The 21680-nt window shown below is 31.8% G+C and overlaps 1 protein-coding gene and 1 long non-coding RNA gene across 8 annotated transcripts; both read right to left on the bottom strand.

The window, feature by feature from the left end:
* Positions 1–2558: 2558 nt before the first annotated feature.
* On the bottom strand, positions 2559–7379 carry LOC145001342 (GDSL esterase/lipase At5g45950-like). The gene is made up of 5 exons (XM_078960719.1): positions 7053–7379; positions 4085–4218; positions 3322–3555; positions 2981–3227; positions 2559–2880 (listed from the first exon to the last, which is right to left on the bottom strand). The coding sequence occupies exons 1-5, from the start codon at positions 7336–7338 to the stop codon at positions 2690–2692; spliced, it is 1092 nt and encodes a 363-aa protein (XP_078816845.1). The 5' UTR covers positions 7339–7379; the 3' UTR covers positions 2559–2689.
* A 2593-nt stretch (positions 7380–9972) lies between these two features.
* Positions 9973–12663, bottom strand: LOC145045879 (uncharacterized). Of its 7 annotated transcripts, none has more exons than XR_013681912.1 (6): positions 12369–12663; positions 11831–12065; positions 10812–11691; positions 10513–10652; positions 10320–10392; positions 9973–10230 (listed from the first exon to the last, which is right to left on the bottom strand). It is a non-coding gene; the product is annotated as an uncharacterized LOC145045879 (long non-coding RNA). The 7 variants fall into 7 exon arrangements; XR_013681916.1 differs by lacking the exon at positions 9973–10230 and having other exon boundaries at positions 10237–10392; positions 10812–10985; positions 11551–11691; XR_013681915.1 differs by lacking the exon at positions 9973–10230 and having other exon boundaries at positions 10237–10392; positions 11831–11931; positions 12011–12065.
* Positions 12664–21680: the final 9017 nt, after the last annotated feature.

The raw sequence follows: 21680 nt of genomic DNA, 5'->3' as shown, positions 1-21680 counted from the left end.
TTCAATTAATCTTAAAATTAATTCCACTTAATTTCTGATTAATAATTAATTCATTATAATTGATTGGTTATTAATTTATAAGTGATATAAATTAGAAAATAAATTATTTAACAATTGAACTCATATTAACTTAATAATCATATAATAAATCAAGAAATCAACTGTATATTTCAAATTAATATATTAATCACATAATCTATTAATAAATCATTTTATCATAACTTCCAATCAGTTTATCATATAGTAATCTAATAAATTATATTTTTCTCTCCTAAAATCATTTCTAGCCATTTTCGGTAATGAGGGAAACCCAAAATGACTTTGCTTCTAATTATAAAAATATACCAATTTAGTTACTGATAATGTTGTAAAAAACGTTTAACATTAGCTAGTCGGTGAACTGGGTTAAGAGATTAATCGGCTAGGCGGAGATTAATCGGGGACCATTAATTGCTAATTTGTTGAATTTTAAAAAATTTAATATGACTAAAATCATAACAAGGTTAATAAATACCTTTAATATCATAGGAAAATAGGTTAATATAATTAATACAACAGTACTCATTCCTCAAATAGTTTGTATTATGATAGAACTTCTTCAAAATGTTAAAAATTTATCGTTTTCTAATGATTTACTCATTGTATATGCAAGCATTAATCGTTATGCGCCCTCTAGTAGGTCAAGTAACGCCTAGAGATTAATCAGAGAATAATCGGAACATAGTCGGGATTTGTACAACACTGATTACTAGATTAGACACTTTAATTCAACACTAAAAGCATGAAGTAATATTTATTTTAGCAATTATATAGTGGTATAAAGATAGTGCCACTAAAACTCAAAAGTTCTTTAGTGGCCTAATAAAAAAATGGTAGTAAAACCAAATAAGGCTACAACAGCACAACAAAAAAGTGTCACTAAAGACCCTTAATTAGTGGCAGCTCTTTTGATGACACTGTTTTATGTGCCGCTGATTTCCGCGGGGGGGGGGGGGGGGGGGGGGGGGGGGACTTTAGTGGTACATTCTCGTTTTTTATTGGTACTTTTTTTATGCCAATAAATATCATTTAGTTTGTAGTGTTGATTGGATCTTTGCATTCTCCATCAACTACCAAATCTCCCATTGAGGACTCAAATGATATCAGAAGTTGTTATTCTTGTAACTTCTCTATGGTTGTTTTCTTTCCAACTCTTAATACATTTATATCCCAATTTTATCTCAAACCTTTAGACCCTAAATAAAATCTTAACATTAAAGATTTGCACAACAAACTTGTACACCAACAAAACCTTTAATTTATTCAGGGTGATGAGAGAGGGACATCGTCCTTTCTTAAGGAGAATATATGGACGAGAATAGACCTCCAAGTATGCCAGTATGACTAGCAACAACACCTCTTTTCCCTCCTCCATCGTCTTTATCAATATCAACCGACCCATTATTATTCATCTTAGAATATGAGAGTGGTATGATTACTCTGTTTTTCTTGCTCTTTGTAGGATGCTAGAGAGTGTGAGAGATGATTAACTGTGCTATAACCCTATCAATGTTCATTTTATCAAAACTCTAGAATTTCAATACATTCTACAAAAAAATTCAATAGATGATAAGAATAATCAATAAAATTAAAATAAAAATTGTACAATAAGATAGAAAAAAATAAACATACGGTTCGAGTTGCTAAGAAGGTGAGCTGATAGGTCTCGTTTGGCATCTTCGTCTTGGTTAGAGATTATAGAGAAGAGAATACAAATGTACCTCAGATGACTATTTGAAAGCAAGCGGTGGTGTGTAGAAAAAACCATCGACTTGGGGATCTTTGGTGGTGGCAGCAAACAATGATCACGTTAGTAAGATTAGAGTTTTTGGTGAGAGAGTTGAGAGGATACGCTTTTTAAAGAGGTTGTGGGAGAACTTTGTAGAAGATACACCGAGCCATAGATCATTTGATTATAAGATCATATTCTTCAATTGCATTAAAATAGCCTTAATTTCTTCAAGATTCTTCAGACTATTTGTTAAAATAGAAAGCACCAAAGATTTGAAGGCGATTGGAAGAAGATGCAAAATAAAATTGAAGCCCTTTCAGAAGCAAAATGGGTTTATTTGTAGATGCACATTGATGATTGTTTTGGAAAGGATAAAGGATTTGAATTTGAGGGTGACACAATCAAATGGATGTGTATGTGTGATATTAGGAAACAAACACATAGAACATTTATTGATTCTCTGATTTAATAGAATACATTAATGTAATTTAATTAAAAAAATACATAATAACATGCGTTTTTTGAAATAATTCAAAATTTTCGCATAATAACATGTGTCAAAAGGCCTAAGCATATAATAAGCGGTAGTAAAAAAATATATTTATTAGGATATATATGTATTAGTGACTTTAGCATCAAAGTATGTCCTCAGCTTCACAACCTGTTAATTGTTCGAAGTAGTAACAGCCGTAAGATCAAAGACATGTTCATGTGGGGAGCCAAATACTCATCAATGGGCAATATAACTTTTTTGGACACAAAAGAAGAAAAACGAAAGGGAATAAACTATCGGTGAAGGCATTAATCTTGATAACAAATTTAGTAGCTAGATTATTGTATCAAGGTACATATATATGCATACTCACACAAAAGATTAATAATAGTTTTATATCATAACATATAACATATGTTTAAGAATCAATTAAAAAGTTTGGTAACTATAGAATTTAAAGCCTCATCTGCAATAATCTTATACATCCTATCAGTTGGATGAACTGCATCCCAGAATAAATATCTTTCTCGATCAGCACATGCACCCAATCCTCTACAAGTAACACCATATTCAAACGTTCCTGTTCCACAACAACCCTTTGAAGTCTCTAGAAACCCTGTACATGACATTATTTAATTCAAAAATTGAACTACACAATATATAATTCATAAAAAATGGATTACATAAAGTTGTCAAAATACAACATTAAAACTTACCATATTTTGTAGGGTTTTGGGTTGCACTTAGAATGAGATTATAAGCATCAATATAGCCTGTTTTCATCCCTAATGATGTTTTTAATGCAACCAATTCGTTCTTGATCTTGTTATTGAATGAAAGAGCAACATGGTTATATTCGTCGTCACATTTAGTTGTACCCTTCAATGTCTTCACTAAAGGCATACATCCAAATGGAACAACCCCAACAACCACCAATCTTCTTGCTCCTAGAGCATGCATTTTCTACACAAATCGATATTCAAGAAAGGTATTAAATCAATAGAATATAAAGATTACAAGAATTAAATCTAATAAAAAGATAAGTAATTAAAAGTACCTTGGCGTAATCGTGAAAGTTAGAAATTAAGTAATCTCCATATTGTTCCACAGTGTATTGGGCGCATCGTGTAGGCTCCACGTAGTAGTTTTGGAGAAAATCATTGGTTCCCATGCTCAACACAAAAACCGCATTTTTGATGGATTCCGCAGCTTTTTTTGGACCTATCTTTAGGCTAAGTTGTCGTTTGTAATGTGCAAAATACTTCAATTGATGCGATAAACTCAATACATTCTTCACATCAATAAAAGATAGATCGAATCAATATTTTGTACCAGTCGTTATAACCGTAGTAAATTCAAACAACATAAAGAATGAGGCTGAAAATTGTTTCTTGCCAAAAAAAAAAAAAAGCTTTATTGGTCATAAACACATTTAAAATGATTCTTAGGGTGGTAGATAGTGTCGGATATAAAAATGAGCTTCTTCTAAAATATCTTAAAGTTGAAATAATGGTATATTTAGAAATAGTCAAACTTTAATGCCAAAAAATATAAAATAGAGTAAATTACATAAAATGAGCTGAAATCAAATAGGTTGAACGGGGTTGAATGCCCTCAAAATTTATTGAAAATGCGTACAATTGGTTAAAGGCTTTTTATTTATTGTGAATTATTGTTCATGTGAATATACTTATGTGATTAACTATTTATATATTAGGAAATTACGAAAAATGTTTTTTTATGTTTGCTTGATGCTATAATATACTAATTTTGACATGTTGCCTAAAGAAATAATAATAAAAGTAAATAAGAAGACATACCGAAACTTGAGCAGTGAGGTTATCATATCCGGAACCAGCGGAAGCAAAACTGACTCCATGCGAAAGATCGAAAGTTCTTTGTACTCCTGGCTCGAGATATGGCCGGATTACTTTCGTATAACCGAGTGCCTCAGCTATTCATAATATATTAAAAAAAAAGTTAATATGATTCGAGCATCCATTATGCGTTGTAAAAAAAATAAGATAAAATAAAATAAGTTAAGAATTTTTAATGAGGTTTTCTAAGAAATCAGGAGTATTTTGGGATTAGTATTTTTATTGTATATTTATTTTGTTAATATTTTATTTTATATATGAATTATTCTACTGTTTTAGCTCAGCTTATATTTTAAAAAATAATAAAATATTAATAATTTGCAATATAAAAATTTGAAGATAAAGAACGATCGGTATATAAATTATAAATTTATTATAAATTTTGGTATAAATAATTAAATACTACTCATAACAGAAAAAAGTTTTGCTTCAACCAACCAAACTTAACTTTTCCTGGTTTGAGCAAAATTTTAGAAAAAAAGTGTCAGGGTTTTTTTTTTTTTATACATCTATGTATTTAAAAATAATATATATCAAATCAATTTTAATTAAATAGTTTAATTTTACAATCGTTTTCCTTGAATGTTTCATTTTATTAGTATATTAATTATTTAGATTTTTTTTGGAACCGATAAATACTATATTAGAAAAAAAGGTAAAATTTTGGAACCAGCAAATAATATATTAATTATTTGGATGATTTTTAATATTTATTGGTTTATATTGAAAAAAAAATATTTGTTAGTTTTTATACGAAGTCGTTGTTGGTTTATATTTTAAAAAAAATGGTACAAAATTATAAATACTAAATCAAACAATAGTTTCTTACAATAAGAAAAAAAAAAAAAGTTTTCTTTCAACCAATAATACAAAACAATTTTTTTTTCTCATATAGATACTATAATAATAAAAAAAAATTAAGAAAAAAAAAAACCTTCTCCTTTTTTTTTTGTGTGCTAGTCGTTCAATGTACATGTCATTTTTTTTTTTCTTTTCCTCTTGTTTGATGTAATATAAACGAAAAAAACACATTTTTATAGCAAAAAGTAGAAAAAAAAAAGTATACTAAAAAACAACAAACTAATTAAAAAAAAATTAAAAATATAATAATTTAAAACTACCGCTGTTTTGTAAATATTTTTAAAATTATTCCTATTTGGTAAATATCTATTTTAAAAACACCATTTTGATTAAAAACTCAAAAGATATTGTTATTTCTTTCTAAAATAATTGGTTTGTTCGAATCCCTAGATTCAACGTTTGAAAATAAAAATTAAATCGATTGTGACCTATACGTTTTTTAGCGTTCGTATTAAAAATAATTCAAATATCCCATAGTCATTAAATATTTTTGTAAATTAAAATCAAACACTAGACGGATTTATTGGGAGACATTCAATGTTAGCATTCCAATGTCATAAATAGAAAACGACGTTGCCCGGTTTCTTTCAGTTAATGCAATCCATTAACTGCCAATACAGAAGTATCAGGACAACCATCGGGTTTTGTAAACCTTCCAAAAGTAGGCATAGTTTTTCTTAAAAGTATAATTTGTCATGTTCAATATATAGCAAACTAACATAAAACACACTAGTAAGTTTTTTTTTTTTGGGATAAAAATGTATAAACAGATTAACAACTTTTATGTTCAAGTCCAACTCGATAATTCTTGTATTCAATGAAAAGGTTTTACGCCAATTGGCTAAACAACTTCTAATCAAGTATTGTTACAAACTTTTATCATTCTCTACCATCTTAGATAAATGAATTCTACATTTTAATTAAAATTTAATACTAATATATATTGTTTCATTTGAAAATAACTTCTCAACTAATGTCTCAAAATTCAAATTACGATGATCATGCAAGAGTCAAGACTTGAAGTTAGATTAATTGGGCCCTCCTTAGCTACGCAATAGCTAAGCTATATAATGGGCCTACTTGAAAACTATCGATCCATTTATATAAGTATGGATATTTTTGTACTTTGAGAGTTTGAGTAGATTTGAGTAATAAATAAAAAAAAGACAAACGACAAGAGTGACTCTAATTTATTCTACGATTTCTCTATTACTAAACTGCATGGCCAAAAAACATGATATCGAAACAAATGTGTCATATTTTATGGTAATGTTTTTTTACTTTAATGCTTAATTGCAGTTCATAACGAAAAAAAAAAATTTATCTAGACTTTAAAAGTGAATACAAGAAAGCGTGTTTGAGATTATTAATTTAATTTATGTATTGAAGAAATTCATCAGCTTATACGAGCGCAAAATACAATAATTAAATTGATAAATTATTTTATTAGTGCTTTGTATAATTGCTTTTATACATTTAAAATGAGCAAGGTCGATAAAGACAAAAAAAAAAAAAAAAAAAAAAAAAAAAAAAAAAAAAAAAAAAGATTAATTGAAATATGTGTGCTGATCAAGAAAAAAAATCTATGACTAACTTACAATACTATAGCTCAGTTTATAATTTATTTTCAGACATTTATTTTTTGAACAAAAAAAGTCTCAATCATTTAGTTTGATAGGATAATCTGCCATTTTCTATTGGAAAAAAAATAAAAATAAAGAGTGTTTCATTAATTTTGGCAAAACATAAAATAATCAAGATTTTTTTTTTCAAAAAATAAAAGTTGAAATTAAACCATAAACTAATCCAAAATATTAGGACTTTAACAAAAGATTCACCGTAATGAAAAACGAGGCTATTGTTTGTACTCTTATTTACAGTTATAAGTGTTTTTTTAGCTCTTACAACAAAACAAATTATTTAAAATTATTTATTTAAATCAATAAACATTTTTAATCTTACTTAATCCAAACATTAAATACTTATTAGCAATACCAAAATCACAATAAAGTAACAAACATCTTAACAAGTAGAATAAAACAATAATTACCTATGAAATCAGTTGTAAGTCTTCCATTACTAAACCTCCCAGTAGGGTGCCCATCAATGAAGTCCATCCCATATGGCGGAAAATTACTCTTATCAGTTGTATCAAGACGATTGTTATTTCCTGGATCCACACTTGAATCACCGAAAACAAACACACCACTCACATTATTCTTCGATGCAATCTTTCTTAATTGCACAACATCAATGGCTTTCGAAGGTTCGAACATGATCACAACAAGAAGTATCAACAACATGACCATGGATAGCTTCATAGTCATGTAATGCATATTGCTTGTATTTAAATTCTTTATTTATTGCAAGATATAGAATAGTGTAGATGAGTGAGGGTTGTATGGAATATATAGGCCAACAAGAAGGGCTCATTAATTGATGTTTGGTTTGATGATTGAAATCATTTTTTGTATTTTATCGTTTTTTTTTTCTGTTGGGCATCCAACATTTATTAGCTTCGCATAGTTATTATGTATGATAAGTTTTATTATTTAAAATTTATGTTTGATTGTAACCGGGAAAACAAATGCATGCATACGTTTACAAAGCGTGTATGGAAAATAGAATAAGACAATGTCGTTTTTATTTATATTTATGAAAGGTCTAAAACTATGAAATCTTCTTGGTTAATTGTAACTGGGTTATGTTATGTCATTGGTTAAAAAGCATAATGCCTCACTGCCTTGCTTTTACATGACCATGATAATGATATCTTGGTCTTAAAATTACTCCATTTGTAGTATAAATTGCAAAAATGATATATGTGGTTTGTTATTTGTTGTGGGTATGGTTTAAATCTTTTTAAAAACCATAAATATTATATTTTGATGTAATTTGGTTATTGATTTGTTCCCATTAAATTTAAAAGACTATTTTATTTTTATATAGTTATGTTTCATTTTACTTATTTTAGTATAATTGCAAAAAGAATATGTTTGTTGGTTGTCTTTTTTTTTTTCGTACAACCCAAACCATTTTAAACTAGTCATTGTGACATAGTTTAGCGGTAATTTTTGGTCTCAGTTAAATTATATATATATATATATATATATATATATATATATATATATATATATATATATATATATATACTAGGTTATAACCCGTGTGATACACGGATGAAGATAAAAAAAATTATTGTATCTAGAATTGTAAATCAATATTTATATATATAATAATTGGTGTATATTGGTATGTTTATAATGATTATGTATAAATAATATTTAAAATGGTTAGAATAATTAAATAATGTTAATTTATTCATGATAGCAAAGTAGTTGAAGTTTAGTAAAATAAAATAATTTGATCAAGGTTGCCTAATAATCTAAATAGTCACAATGTGGTTGATTCAAAAAAGTACATTGTTATTGCATAAAGTTACAATACTATCAAATAAAAAGAACATATTTGAATGTGAAAAAGCAAAAAGGAAGAAAAAAAAACTAATACTAATAAGAATGAAACACCAAAAAAGGAAGAAAAAAACTAATACTAATAAGAAACAATAAAAACAGAAAAGTAGAGGTCTTTTGTGATTTCAATGATAATTTTGATTGTTTTGGACAATTTTGTCATTGTAATTTTTTCTTATTCTAATTTGGACCACTTAAATAATATATGTTGAATAAATAGTAACATATTTTTATTGAATTAATTATAACATAAATGCTCGCTGCTTAAGTAATTATACAATTAAAGCCCATTTTGACTATTTGGTCAATTTGATAATTATTAATAGTAATGTATTTTTATTGAATGAATTATAATAGTAATTGTCCCTGGTTGACCATTTTGACAAAAAAAATATCTTTTTAGTCATTTGGACCTGTTGAAAAGGAAGAAAAATAAAAATAATACGGATATGAGACGCTAAAAACAAAAAAGTAAAGGGTTTTTTAAAAGACAAAAATGGTCCCTGTTAGGTAATTATACAATTAAATAAATGATAACAGAAATAGTCCATGGTTTGGTAAATATATAAAAATTGACCACTTAAATGACCTATGTTGAATAAATAACAATGTACTTTATGTAATGAATCCAAGTAGAAAATAAATATTTTTTGGTGAAAACGACCATTTACGTGTAATAGCATCCTACTTTTTTTACAGCGAAAAAATGAAAAAAATAATTTTATAATGATATGAAAGTCTTGTAACGGATAACTATTTTTGGAAAAAACAAAAATTTTGATCGTTTAGTGAATAGGGCCATTTGTACTTTTTTTGTCAATTAGCTGAAAATTATTTAGCTAAACTAAACAACTATTAACAACAATAACAAAAAAGAAGGTATTATGCCCAGCAAAACGACTACATGCTACAGCAGAAGAACAACTAAAGAGAATTAACAACTAAAATACAAACAACAATCTGAAACTCCTTATAGTGTTTCTCAAATCCAAATTAAAACCATTCTGAAAATGATATGCATGACCACAATGCCCTCTTATTTCAGGACTTGTAAACACACACACACACACACACAACAACAACAGCAACAACAACAACATAAAATATTAATAAAAGTACCATGCTTAAATACATTATTAAATGAAAGTACAGCCAATTTTGGTCCAAGGACAAAATGGTCATTTCAAATAATTAACATCTTGGTTATTAACTTAGATGACTAAATGTGCAAAATTGTTAGGAAAGTTCAATATAAGATCCAAAACTGAATCCTGGTTATTACAGGGACCAAAACCAAAAAAATTCAGGTCAAATTAATGACTAAAATGCAATTTACTATTAATTCATAAAAACTCTTCAACTGACATTCTTTTCTTTAGATACATCGACAAGATTTATCAATTATGAAAACAATTGACTCGAAATAAACAATAAGTAAATTTTATGCTCTTGGAAACAATTAATTTATATTAAAACTAATTAAACCAATTTCTTCCTTAGGATTTATCGCAATACACACTCAAGAAATGAAAATAAAAGCAAAAATTGAAAATACAAACCTTGGAATTTTTAATTACTCCACCAATTGAACAATAGTCAAAGCACCTTATTGGGGAGGAAAAGAAGCATATATTATAAAAATCCTAATCTCTCGATAAACCCTCACTAAAATCGTGATGAAAAGTAAACTCAATAATACATAAGAATAAGATGAGTCTTTCTTGAAATCATCAGCCAATGATATTTCTTATTCATCTAACAAAAACACATCCAATCTAAATCATCTACAAAACAATGATAAAATAGTATTGGAAATTAAATTTAGTATGAAGCAATTAATTTACCTTCTTCTCTTCAAGCTTGCTGGGACCAAAAATTTGAAGCCTCTTATTCCCTTCTTCTCTCGATAATCCATATCTGATGCATTTCAAACAAAAAATATGATTTAGACAGCTAAAGATGATTTGCATTATGGTTTAGCATATAATTCCTAAATCAAACACATACATATTGAGATTTGAAAAGCAATTGACTAACCTGATTATGTTGAGGTAATCCTTTTCCCCACCCCTACCGATCTCCTTCTGCTGCTTGATACCTCTCTCCCCCTTTGTTTTACCGTAGAGATTTTAACCGGTCTCTTTATCTCCTCTTCATTCCAATATGGTTTAAAACACCTAAAACATACCAAGTTAGGAAGACGGTCTACAGATTCAAATCAAATTTTGAGTTTCCGATTTTTGCTGATTTCATGCATCTTTGGTATCAAACTGAAATTAATCAAAAGAAGAATTCAAATTTCTCCACAAAATCAGGAAAGTAGATTATGGAATTACCTTATTTCATTCAGCTGAAAAGAAGGAACATATTATATCCTCGATTGCAAGGGTAAAGCTGGAACAACACATTGATGTTTAAAGCCGGAAAATTCGACGGGAGGGTGCTTAGGAATTGCCACGTGGCAAAGAAGTACTTATTTATTAGATTAGGGGATTTGAAGCCTTAATCTCCTAAAATGGTCAAAAATCATACTCGCATAAATCAAAAAAAAAAAAGATTCAATTAATTAACAGAAACTATAGTTTTGCATTGAGCCAAAACTACTTTTTTAGTGTTGTTATAAAAAAAATTGCTAGAAAATAACTAACTGCTTTACTCTTTTTACCCATAATTAATTTTCTGATTTAACCCCTCCCAACCCAACAATCCAAAGAGCTTAACAAAAATAGGGAATTATTCTTGAAGAGATATTTAAAGCGACAATAACCACCTTGGAGCTTGAAGCATTATTACATTACTATATGCAATTTAATAAAAGTACAAGCAAGTTTTCCTAAAACATAATATAATATTTTACCTAAATAAGAGTAAAACTACATGAACATACTTCAAATTCTGAAAACATATCTCATGAAATGGTGATAATTAACTAAATAATGAAATTCAGTTATGGGTTTCTTGAAATTGCATAAACTAAAATAATGTCTCAAATTGGAAAGTGATCTTAATTACCCTAATATATATGATTTAAGATTTATGGAGATGTATGGAATCTTATAAAAACAGAAACCATACCAACACATCCATAAAGGTTGTTGTACTTCATATATTTTCCTCATAAAAAGGCCACTACGGTCCTGTATGCCTTTAATTAATGTTAAAGCCTCCCCGTGTTATTTGTATTTAAGAAGCCAAATAATATGGTATCCTGCATCACTACAAACCAGATGCATATTATTAATTGAAAAGCTAATGCATGTATACTTCATGTATAATATAATAATAGGAAAGAAAAATGAATACTAATCAATTTATTATGTAATTGTTTCTGCAAAATCAAAGAAGTGTTAGTTACCTAGGTTTTGCAATAACTACATAACTACGTCTTATGTAGACACAAGATAGTATAATAGTTCATCACGAGTTACCCATCATCCACTGCATAACTGCTACACACTTTTATATTTGTAAGTATCTTATTCCTGAAAAGGAACGTTAGCAAGAGAATAATCTGTTTTATGAAAACAATACTCACAATGGACAATTAAGCATTGGATCCTTATAACCACCGGACCTTTACAATACAAAACCTACAAATGAACCATAAGGTATTAAAATTATATAAAAATCACCAAATTAAACATTATATCACTATACTATTTTGATCGTTGTCAAAAAAATAACTTCAAATGATAGTATATTAGTTGTAATTGCAATTGGTTGTATATACTAATTAATGGTTCTATTAGGCATTTTATCAAACATGTGGTAGGCAAAACAACTTTTCCAAGTTAGCCACATCATGAACTAAAAAAATGACATCCAAAAAAACAGTGCAACATTAATAATTATACACACGCCGTAAACAGGAAGACGAAGAACTTTGAAACTACCTGAAATCTATGGGTAAAACAGAATAATCTTCAATTTCTTGGCAAAAATCGAAGGCATCTAAAGGCGATTGAAATAAACTTGATGGGTTGAAGGTATATATCATATATGAACAAAAATTCGACATAAATCCAATAAATCTTTAATTACATGCAGCTGAAAGTGAGTTTGTTAGGCTGGAGGTATATATGAATCGGAAGACCTAGCCATCGTTTTTAATCTTGGATATGATAACAACTCCTGATTTTTTGCCTAATGTAAATGAAATTCAAATCTTTTTGTTGATTTATTGGAATAATCGTATTGTCATAGAATAATATTGGTATATCAATTCAAGCGTAATGTAAAGCATAACTATTAAAGCTGAAGCAGAAGGGCATTTAGGGAAATTCACTTTCGTATTTTAAGCGGGAAAAATCGATTGGGGAGGGCTTAGGAAATGCCATCTGGCAAAAATCTACTTATTTATTAGATTAGGGGATATATATATATATATATATATATATATATATATATATATATATATATATATATATATATATATATATATATATAATTTTATAAGAATATGGCCTAATATAGTAATATACTTCGGTTTTGTATGTATTTAGTCTCGTAACTATTGTTTAATGTTAGTAAATGTATTTATTTTATACTGTTCAATAGATGTTTGATAAGTGTGATCCAAAGATAAAGTTGTAAAATCTGACGTTTTCGTTGTCGAACGGAGGTGTAACAAATTTGTATCAGAATATTGACTATAGAGAACTAGTACTTTATTAGGAAAGAAAAACTATAGTCTAGAGCTTAGTCTCTTAGGTTTAAATATATTCTTTAACCTACAAGTAATAGGTATTACTAATTATACTACTGAATGACTAATTGCTGGAACGGTGACAAGATAGACAGGTCGCTTGGAGTACTGGATTTTAGAATGACTATATAATAAAAATGATACTGCCATCCGACTGTCCTGACAGGTCGGTGCCTTATCAGCTAGACATGAAGTAACCAACAATAATTAATAAAACACGTGAATACAAGAGATATAAGATATAAAGTCTTATATAAAGACTTCGACCATCGATGAGAATACACCTAAAATTCAACTAAAACAATCCTGATCTCAATGATTTAGATCAAATATCTTGATTAAAATTTTATTGGTACATGGATCGAACCACAGCTAAGTGATGGTGCACAATTATATTTTATTATGGTCAGATCTTATGAGCTATTTGACTTGGGACTAATATTAAAAGAACTAAATACTTGAATATTCAGAAAGACTTCAACAACATCACAGTTAAGAACTCAGTACTATTTAAAGATACTAATAAATCAACCTTATTTTATAGGAGCCCAAAATGGAAATTTTCAAGAATGAATAAATTTTGAAAATTCAAAAGAAGTACCAATGAATCCTTTTCTGGATGACCCTTATTTCCCAACATATTTGTATCTAATACCTTATGATGATGGAGCTCCCATACCAACCAAGAATAGTGAACCATCTAAAGAACCAATGGAGGAGGAAGAGTCGGTTGTCCTATCACAACCCCGCCCCCCTCTCACACACATACACTAAATTTTCCATATCGTCAATGTCATGGAGGTCCGAGGATGAAACACACAACACATAAATCCATTCCCAATCGCATAAAGATCAAGAAAAATCAGAAAGAGATGTCTTCGGGGTCTTAAGAGGATACGAGATAACTCTGTCTGTATATCGGGAATGATAAATGAGTAGGTACTGAGGAAAGAGTTACCAGTAGATACGAGGTTGGACAAACATCTCGAACGCATTCCCCACCTCATTCAGATATCAATACCTTGCCTCAATTATTCTAGTGTGGTATTAAGCTTGAAAAACAAATCCAAATTTTGAGCAATGGACTAGGTGCCATGGAAGGAAACACCATTCGGTCATTACCTTGGTTTTTGGTAGAGGGTTCGTCAACAATGGTGTAGCTAGAAGCAAGAATATAGATAATCTTGAAAGTTTTAAACTTACCTCTAGGCTTATGTAAGATAATAATGTAATCAAACGATATATGAAGCATATTACTACAATTAAAGTGAAAATTATTAACCAAATCTTTAAGATGTCTTTGCACTAATCCTTGTAATTATCCAGAACGACAAACAAGATGCTTCATAAAAATTTATACATCCTCACCAAATATGATTGGAAGAATATAATGCCTCCAAGAAGGAAAAGCAACCGACTTAAAAATAATCAACCACTCCGGTGGTAATTCCACTAGCGAATCTAACAACGCTTGATCAAATAATAGCACAGAAAATCATAGAAGCATTGGCGAGTTGTGAATCAAGCCATAATAGCAATGGACACATAAATAACACTCAAGGAAGTAACATAGGGCCTGCAACAGCTTGCACCTACAAAGATTTGTATGAGTTGCAAGTCAAAGAATTTCTACGGAAATGAATGAGTGGTTGTCTTATCAAGATGGATCGAGAAGACAAAGTCTATCTTCTAAATAAGCTTCTGTCCTGATGATTGTGAAGTACGATTTGTAGCTTGTACTTTTTCAGATGTGACATTAACATGGTGGAATAACCATACAAGCACGATGTGCATCAATACGACAAACTCCTTGAATTGTGATGACTAAAAATGATGTTGTTAGGGGAGTTGTGACATCCTCAATTTCACGGCCAGAAAAGACCGATTTGTTTATGCTTTGTTTTATAAATCAGAGTAATCGTTTAAAGAAAACGGTTGCGGAATTTGTTCCCAAAACAAGATATGATAGTAACTTATCAAAACATTTCTCAAAGAGGTTGTATTTTTTTTTAATAATAAAACATCGGGATGTCATGTTCCGATACAGACCAAAAGTATAAAAAAAAAATATAAAATAGACCTTATAATAGTTATTTATAACTACTGATCTATAATCCAAAATCTCTCGTCAAGTCCATCAACTTATACCATTGTGCCATTACCCGTAATGCAAAGAAAACTGAGTGGGTCAGGCTTGGGAGCCTGGTGAGCATATAGGATTTTCAACCCACAAATATACATAATATATTATATTCAATCATCAAACAATCAATCCAAATACTCATCCCCATTATCTCCTTTATTTCTTAAGGTTTATCCTAAGAACCAATTATCATTCATTCATTCATTCCTAAGGATTTACTTAAGGAATTGGCATGAAGTCCATTGCTGCCAAAGTTGATCTATCAGGTACTAAATCCATAACTATCATGCGCTAACTCCATAGTCACCAAGGTTTACTCAAATAGCACGAAGTCACATCATCACCAAGGTTTATCAAATAGGCGCTAACTCCATAATCACCAAGGTTTATACAATAGGCGCTAACTCCATAGTCACCAAGGTTTATACAATAGGCACTAACTCCATAGTCACCAAGGTTTATACAATAGGCGCTAACTCCATAGTCACCAAAGTTTATACAATAGGCGCTAACTTCATAGTCACTAAGGTTTATACAATAGGCACTAACTCCATAGTCACCAAGGTTTATACAATAGGCGTTAACTCCATAGTTGCTACTATTTCATCCACCCAACATATTTTTTAGATATAAAATACATATATAGTTTGAATCATTTAACAACCGTATAAAAACATCAATTCCAAGCCCATCTCAAATAGACAAATAATATATAACACATAGCACGTATTTCAAAGCTAATACTTTATATTTATGTGTTAAAAGAAAGTAACCACACACTCACACGGTCACACCAAACATATACTTAATACATTCAAACAATACTTGTATTAATATCGTGTTTATGAAAGGGACTATACACTTACTTGATCAGAAGATGATCGGACAACACTGTGGCTTGTAAAAGTAGTATTCTTCGATAGATTTGGAAGATCTTCATAAAAACCGGATTCTCGCAGGTTGAGCTTTGGCTCGGGAATTTCACTTCTCGGGATCTTCGGGCATCGAGACTCGCTTCGGGTCTCGGGATGATATCGGGGCTTCGGGGGTTAAAATAGGGCTTAGAGAGAGTATCGGGAGTGGGAGAGTAAGAGATGAGCAACCAAACTCGGCTAACCCTCAATCTCTATTTATAGGGAAAAAATACCAAACTTACCTCGTGAGTTTCTAATATTCACCTCGTGAGCTCGATACGTCATTGCGTTCGTCATGGCCACTTTCCCTGGAAGACGTCCATCATCTGCTCACCTCGTGAGCCACGTAATGCTCACCTCGTGAGCTCTGACAGGGGTGGAAGTTCGTGCCCCAGACTTCAGAAATTCATATCTTTCGCATACGAGCTTTGTTTTTGACGTTCTTTATATCCACATGTAGGTAAAAACAAGATCTACAACTTTCATTTAGACTTCATTGGCTAATTTTGACTTTCATTTTAATATATTATTAATATATTATTTTTAGAAGGTCGGGATAGGAAAACTCCATTCACAATTCATAACTCTTTCATATGAACTCTGTTTTCATCTGTCTTTTTATCGTTTCACTACCATTGACGAGATTTTCAATTCTTGTTTAGATTGTTTTGGCTAAAAAACGCTTGATCTCAAATCGAGTATTCGGGCTGCATACCGCTAAGTCAAAACTTAGAAAAATTATAACTTCCTCATACGAAGTCAGATTTGGGCGTTCTTTTTATGCACGCTTTCGGTTTAACGTATTCTACGACTTCCATTTAGATCGCTAAGGCCAAATATCGCTCTAACGTAAATACACTATTTACGTCGCGCTGTGTCGTGCCGGTTCTGTCGCAAAACTTCGACATGTCATAACTTCTTTGTTATAACTTGGATTTCGGCGTTCTTTATATGCCCGGAAACCTTGTGACATATACTAAAACTTAGTTAAGATTAATCCTTCTAAATAATCTTCCATCAAAAAGTCATTTTTGATGTTTATCGTATCTAAATTGATTAGCCCATATCTACAGGCGTTACAGGAGTACTATCGTAGAGATGAAATACAAAACCTTAGATAAGATTTATGGAACGTAACCATGAAAGGCTCTTAGATAAAAGTTTTTATAAAGCTAAATTTAATGACCTTTGTTGTGATGTATCCGGGATTTCTAACCCCGAAATACAAGAAAAAAGAGTGATACATTTGGGATCTAGCACCACATATCCAAGGAATGAATATCGCATCAAACATTACAACCTACGATAGTACCAAGCGCATAGAATTTCGTCTAACCAGCATGGAGATAGAAGGTGGATATATGGTAGAAAAGGCTGAACCTCCGAAGTCTAGGGCATACCAGCGACAATTTAGTGAAGGAAACAAAAGACGATCATTCGGGAAGGAACTGGAAGTAACAAACAGTTATGTAGCCACAAAAACAACAACAACACCCATACCACCAAAGTAGTATGCTAAAAAGAATCCACTGTGTAATCATTGCAACCTGTCATCGCCCAAAACAATATAAACGAGAGTTGAAGATCTCGTAATGTAACATCCAAAAAATCGAGACTAGAAATTTTTCGTTTTTATATATATTACTTATAAAATTGTTTGAGGAAAACATTACTGATATCGCATAAAACCACAAAACCATAGTTATATGTCTCAAAAATCATAATGTCGGAGTACAATCCCAAGGTTCTGAAATGCGGAATCATGTGTGTGTGATGTGTTGTTGCCCTGTCGGCTCCTTCCCCTTAAATGATGAGGTACCTAAAACCAAAACTGAAAACCGTAAGCACAAATCTTAGTGATTTCCCCCATCATACCACATACCATACAATCATACATGTTGTCAGGCAATTTTAGGGTGCCTGACCTACCCGTGTCAAGCCATTATGGGTTGCTGACCTACCCATGTCTAGCCATTTTGGGGTGTTGACCTACCCATGTATGACCATTCTAGGGTGCCTGCCTATCCTCCGGGCTATCTCACCTGGTCACGAGGACTATTTCACTCCCTACTACTACTATCACATAATAATATATCATAATCATGCTGTCAGACATATATGGGGTGTCCGACCTACCCTTCCGTCCCAACGACCGAATCGGGGGACTATTCCCCTCCTACTACCGCTATGATGTATGACACATCATACTGGCACATATACACATCAAGAAATAGCAAACCAGACTATTATCACAAAGACAATCATCTCTACTATGACCAACAACTAATGGGTTGGCTTTGGTGCCTTAGACCCACTTCTACTGAAAGGTAACTTACCTCAATGTCGTGTAGTGTCTGTACTATCCTCGGTATGGAAATCAACTCTTCTTGACTCCTCGATCCCTACACAACATCCTTTCTAAATTACTGTTTCATACTCATAACCCTTTCAAGGGTCAACTCATGTCCAATTCAAAATCATGGTCAAAACCTTGCTCAAAGTCAACTTTGGTCAAAGTCTAACATCTGGTTGACTAGACTCACCGAGTTGGTTCACCAACTCATTGAGTCCCATCATCCACGAAAAGCTACAACTTCATCCCTACTCATCAAGTCTAGAAAGAGCTCAACGAGTTCGCCTTCAACTACACATCGGACCTTCTTCAACCGACTCGCCAAGTTCCTCATTGAACTCGTCGAGTCCTTCATCATCCATTAAAGGTATTTAGTAGGCCTCCCTGAATTCGTCGAGTGCGTCTTCATGTGGTTGGGACACTGCCTTGAACTCACCGAGTTAGCTCACACACTCACCGAGTTCTATGATTTCTAAGTCCCTAATGAACCTAGACAACTGAGTCACCTTCAATCTAATCATCTGGTCCTTTAACATAAAGGATTTGATGCAAAATACATCCTAACTCGCTGAGTCCTATGAACGACTATCCCAGTCCCTCTTTGTCCGAAACTATACAGTCGATTTTACTTGGTCTAAATGCATCCAAACCATAGATCTGATCTCATAGGGTCCATATTATATGTAAAGCTACGAACTTGGTGTCCGTGTATGGGGTTTTTGGCTCAAAAAGCCATAAAATGGGTTTATATGAGGCATGGGTCTCCCATGGCCATAAATTTGACCCCTTAATGCCATGGGAACCCTTAATAGTTAATCGAAATGCCCTCTTGAATTGGATATCGGTCAACTTTTCGGCCGAAATGCCCTCTTGAATTGGAATGAAATGGGCGCTCTTAGTTAATCGATCCATGATGACCCAAATCGAATCCACTCCCCGTGCAGTCCTGGGAAGCTTTATGATGAAATCCATAGTGATATCTTCGCATTTCCATATCGGGATATCCAACCGCTGGGTTTTTCCGTGGGGCCTCTGGTGCTCGAACTTGACCTTCCTGCAGGTCAGGCATCTCTCAACATACCAAGCTACATCCCACTTCATGCAGGGACACCAATAATCATTACGAATATCCATGTACATCTTCGTCTTCGTGGGATGAATGGAAAACTTGGATTTGTGTGCCTCCTCCATCAATACCTAGCGCACACCTCCATGATACGGGACCCACACCCTACGGTGTAGCGTCAACAATCCACGGTTTTCATAATCGAAGGAAACCTGACCCACAATATGGTTTGTGACATCCCCAAAATCTCGGCCAGAAAAGACCGATTTTCATTTATGCTTTTAAAATAATTTCAGAGTAAATCCTTTTTATTTGAAAGAGTTGCGAAATTTGTTCCCAAAAACAAAGTATGATAAAATAATATTTACCAAAGCATTTCATAAAAGAAATGTATTTTCATTATATAATCAAAACTCGGGATGTCATGTTTCGATACAGACCATAAAGCATAAATGATAACATTACAAGTCATTCAACAAATATATACACATACAGACTTGTAAGCAAAACAACTTGATGATTCATCCATCTTATGCCCTTGCGCCACTCCTTGTAATACAAATAAAACTGAGTGGGTCAGGCTTGGGAGCCTGGTGAGCATATAGGGTTTTCAACCCACAATAAATAATTATATTTAATTCCACCAACCAACAATAACCCAATTACCCATTCCCGTTATTCTCACTTTACGTCCCTAAAACAACTAACACAAGGGACCTAGTCTTAGAATATTTCATCGGGGCGACAATACATGCATTCGGGGGTTTCCCAACAATATATGTCAAATAAGGCAACCATGAGGGGGATGGAGTACAACGAATGAACACCCAAGTTCATCAACACCTACAGGTGGTGAACGTGATAGCGTTCCATAGGACTGTCTAGAAAAGACTGTGGTCGTCATCTAAACTCCGCTAGATGACTGAATCAAAAACAACATCGAGGCCTCTCATCTGTTTATCACACAAGTATCTACCCATTTTCGACCCGACATATTAGTAGATAATAATATATATTTTTATACATAGTTTAAAACTTGTATATCATTCTCATTCAATACATATTCCAAAACAACAGATGAGACACATACACATAACACGTATTTCATAGAGAATAAATCGTATCTATAAGATAGAAGAAAGTGAATATACATTCACGCATATCACAACAAAATATACACATAACACGTATTTTATATTAAATACTTAATAATTATGCGTTAGAAGAAAGTAACCACACACTCACTTGATCAGAAGATGACCGGACAACACTACGACTTGTAGAAGTAGTATTCTTCGGCAGATCTGGAAAATCTTCACAAAAACCAGACTCCTAGCAGGCAGAGCTTTGGCTCAGGAATCGCAATTCTTGGGATGTTCGAGGCTTCGGGACTTGCTTCGGGGCTCAGGAATGATATTAGGGCTTCGGGATAATTCTTGCACGAAAAACGATGCAAAAACGCGAGAAAAAGAGAAGAAATGAGCAAAGAAGTCGGTTGCCCTCGACACCCTTTTATAGGGGCTGGAAGGTCGAATTACGATGGGCGTAATGACGATAAGGTCGCTGACTCCCCCCTGGATAATATCGGATAATATATATTTAAATTAAATATCGAAAATATTTAATAAACTTCAAAAGTTCATATATTCCTCATACGAACTCCGTTTTCGACATTCTTTATATCCACGCGTAGGTGAGACTACGATCTACAACTTTCGTTTAGACTCCGTCGGCTAATTTTGATTTTATTTTTATTATTTATTTTTAGTAGGCCGGGACAGGAAAACTCCGTTATAAAATCATAACTTCTTCATCCGATGTCCGTTTTCGCCTATCTTTTTATCGTTTTACTAATATTAATGAGACATTTGATTCTCATTTAGATTTTTTCGGCTAAAAACTGCTCAGTCTCAAATCGAGTATTCGGGCTGCATACTGCTAAGTCGAAACTTCGAAAAATCATAACTTCCTCATACAAAGTCAGATTTGGGCATTCTTTTTATGCACGCTCTCGGTTTAACGAA

The sequence above is a fragment of the Lactuca saligna genome, chromosome 1 (assembly GCF_052625555.1).
Source record: "Lactuca saligna cultivar CGN05327 chromosome 1, ASM5262555v1, whole genome shotgun sequence".
Classification (NCBI taxonomy): domain Eukaryota; kingdom Viridiplantae; phylum Streptophyta; class Magnoliopsida; order Asterales; family Asteraceae; genus Lactuca; species Lactuca saligna.
This window is presented reverse-complemented; position numbering and strand designations above follow the sequence as displayed.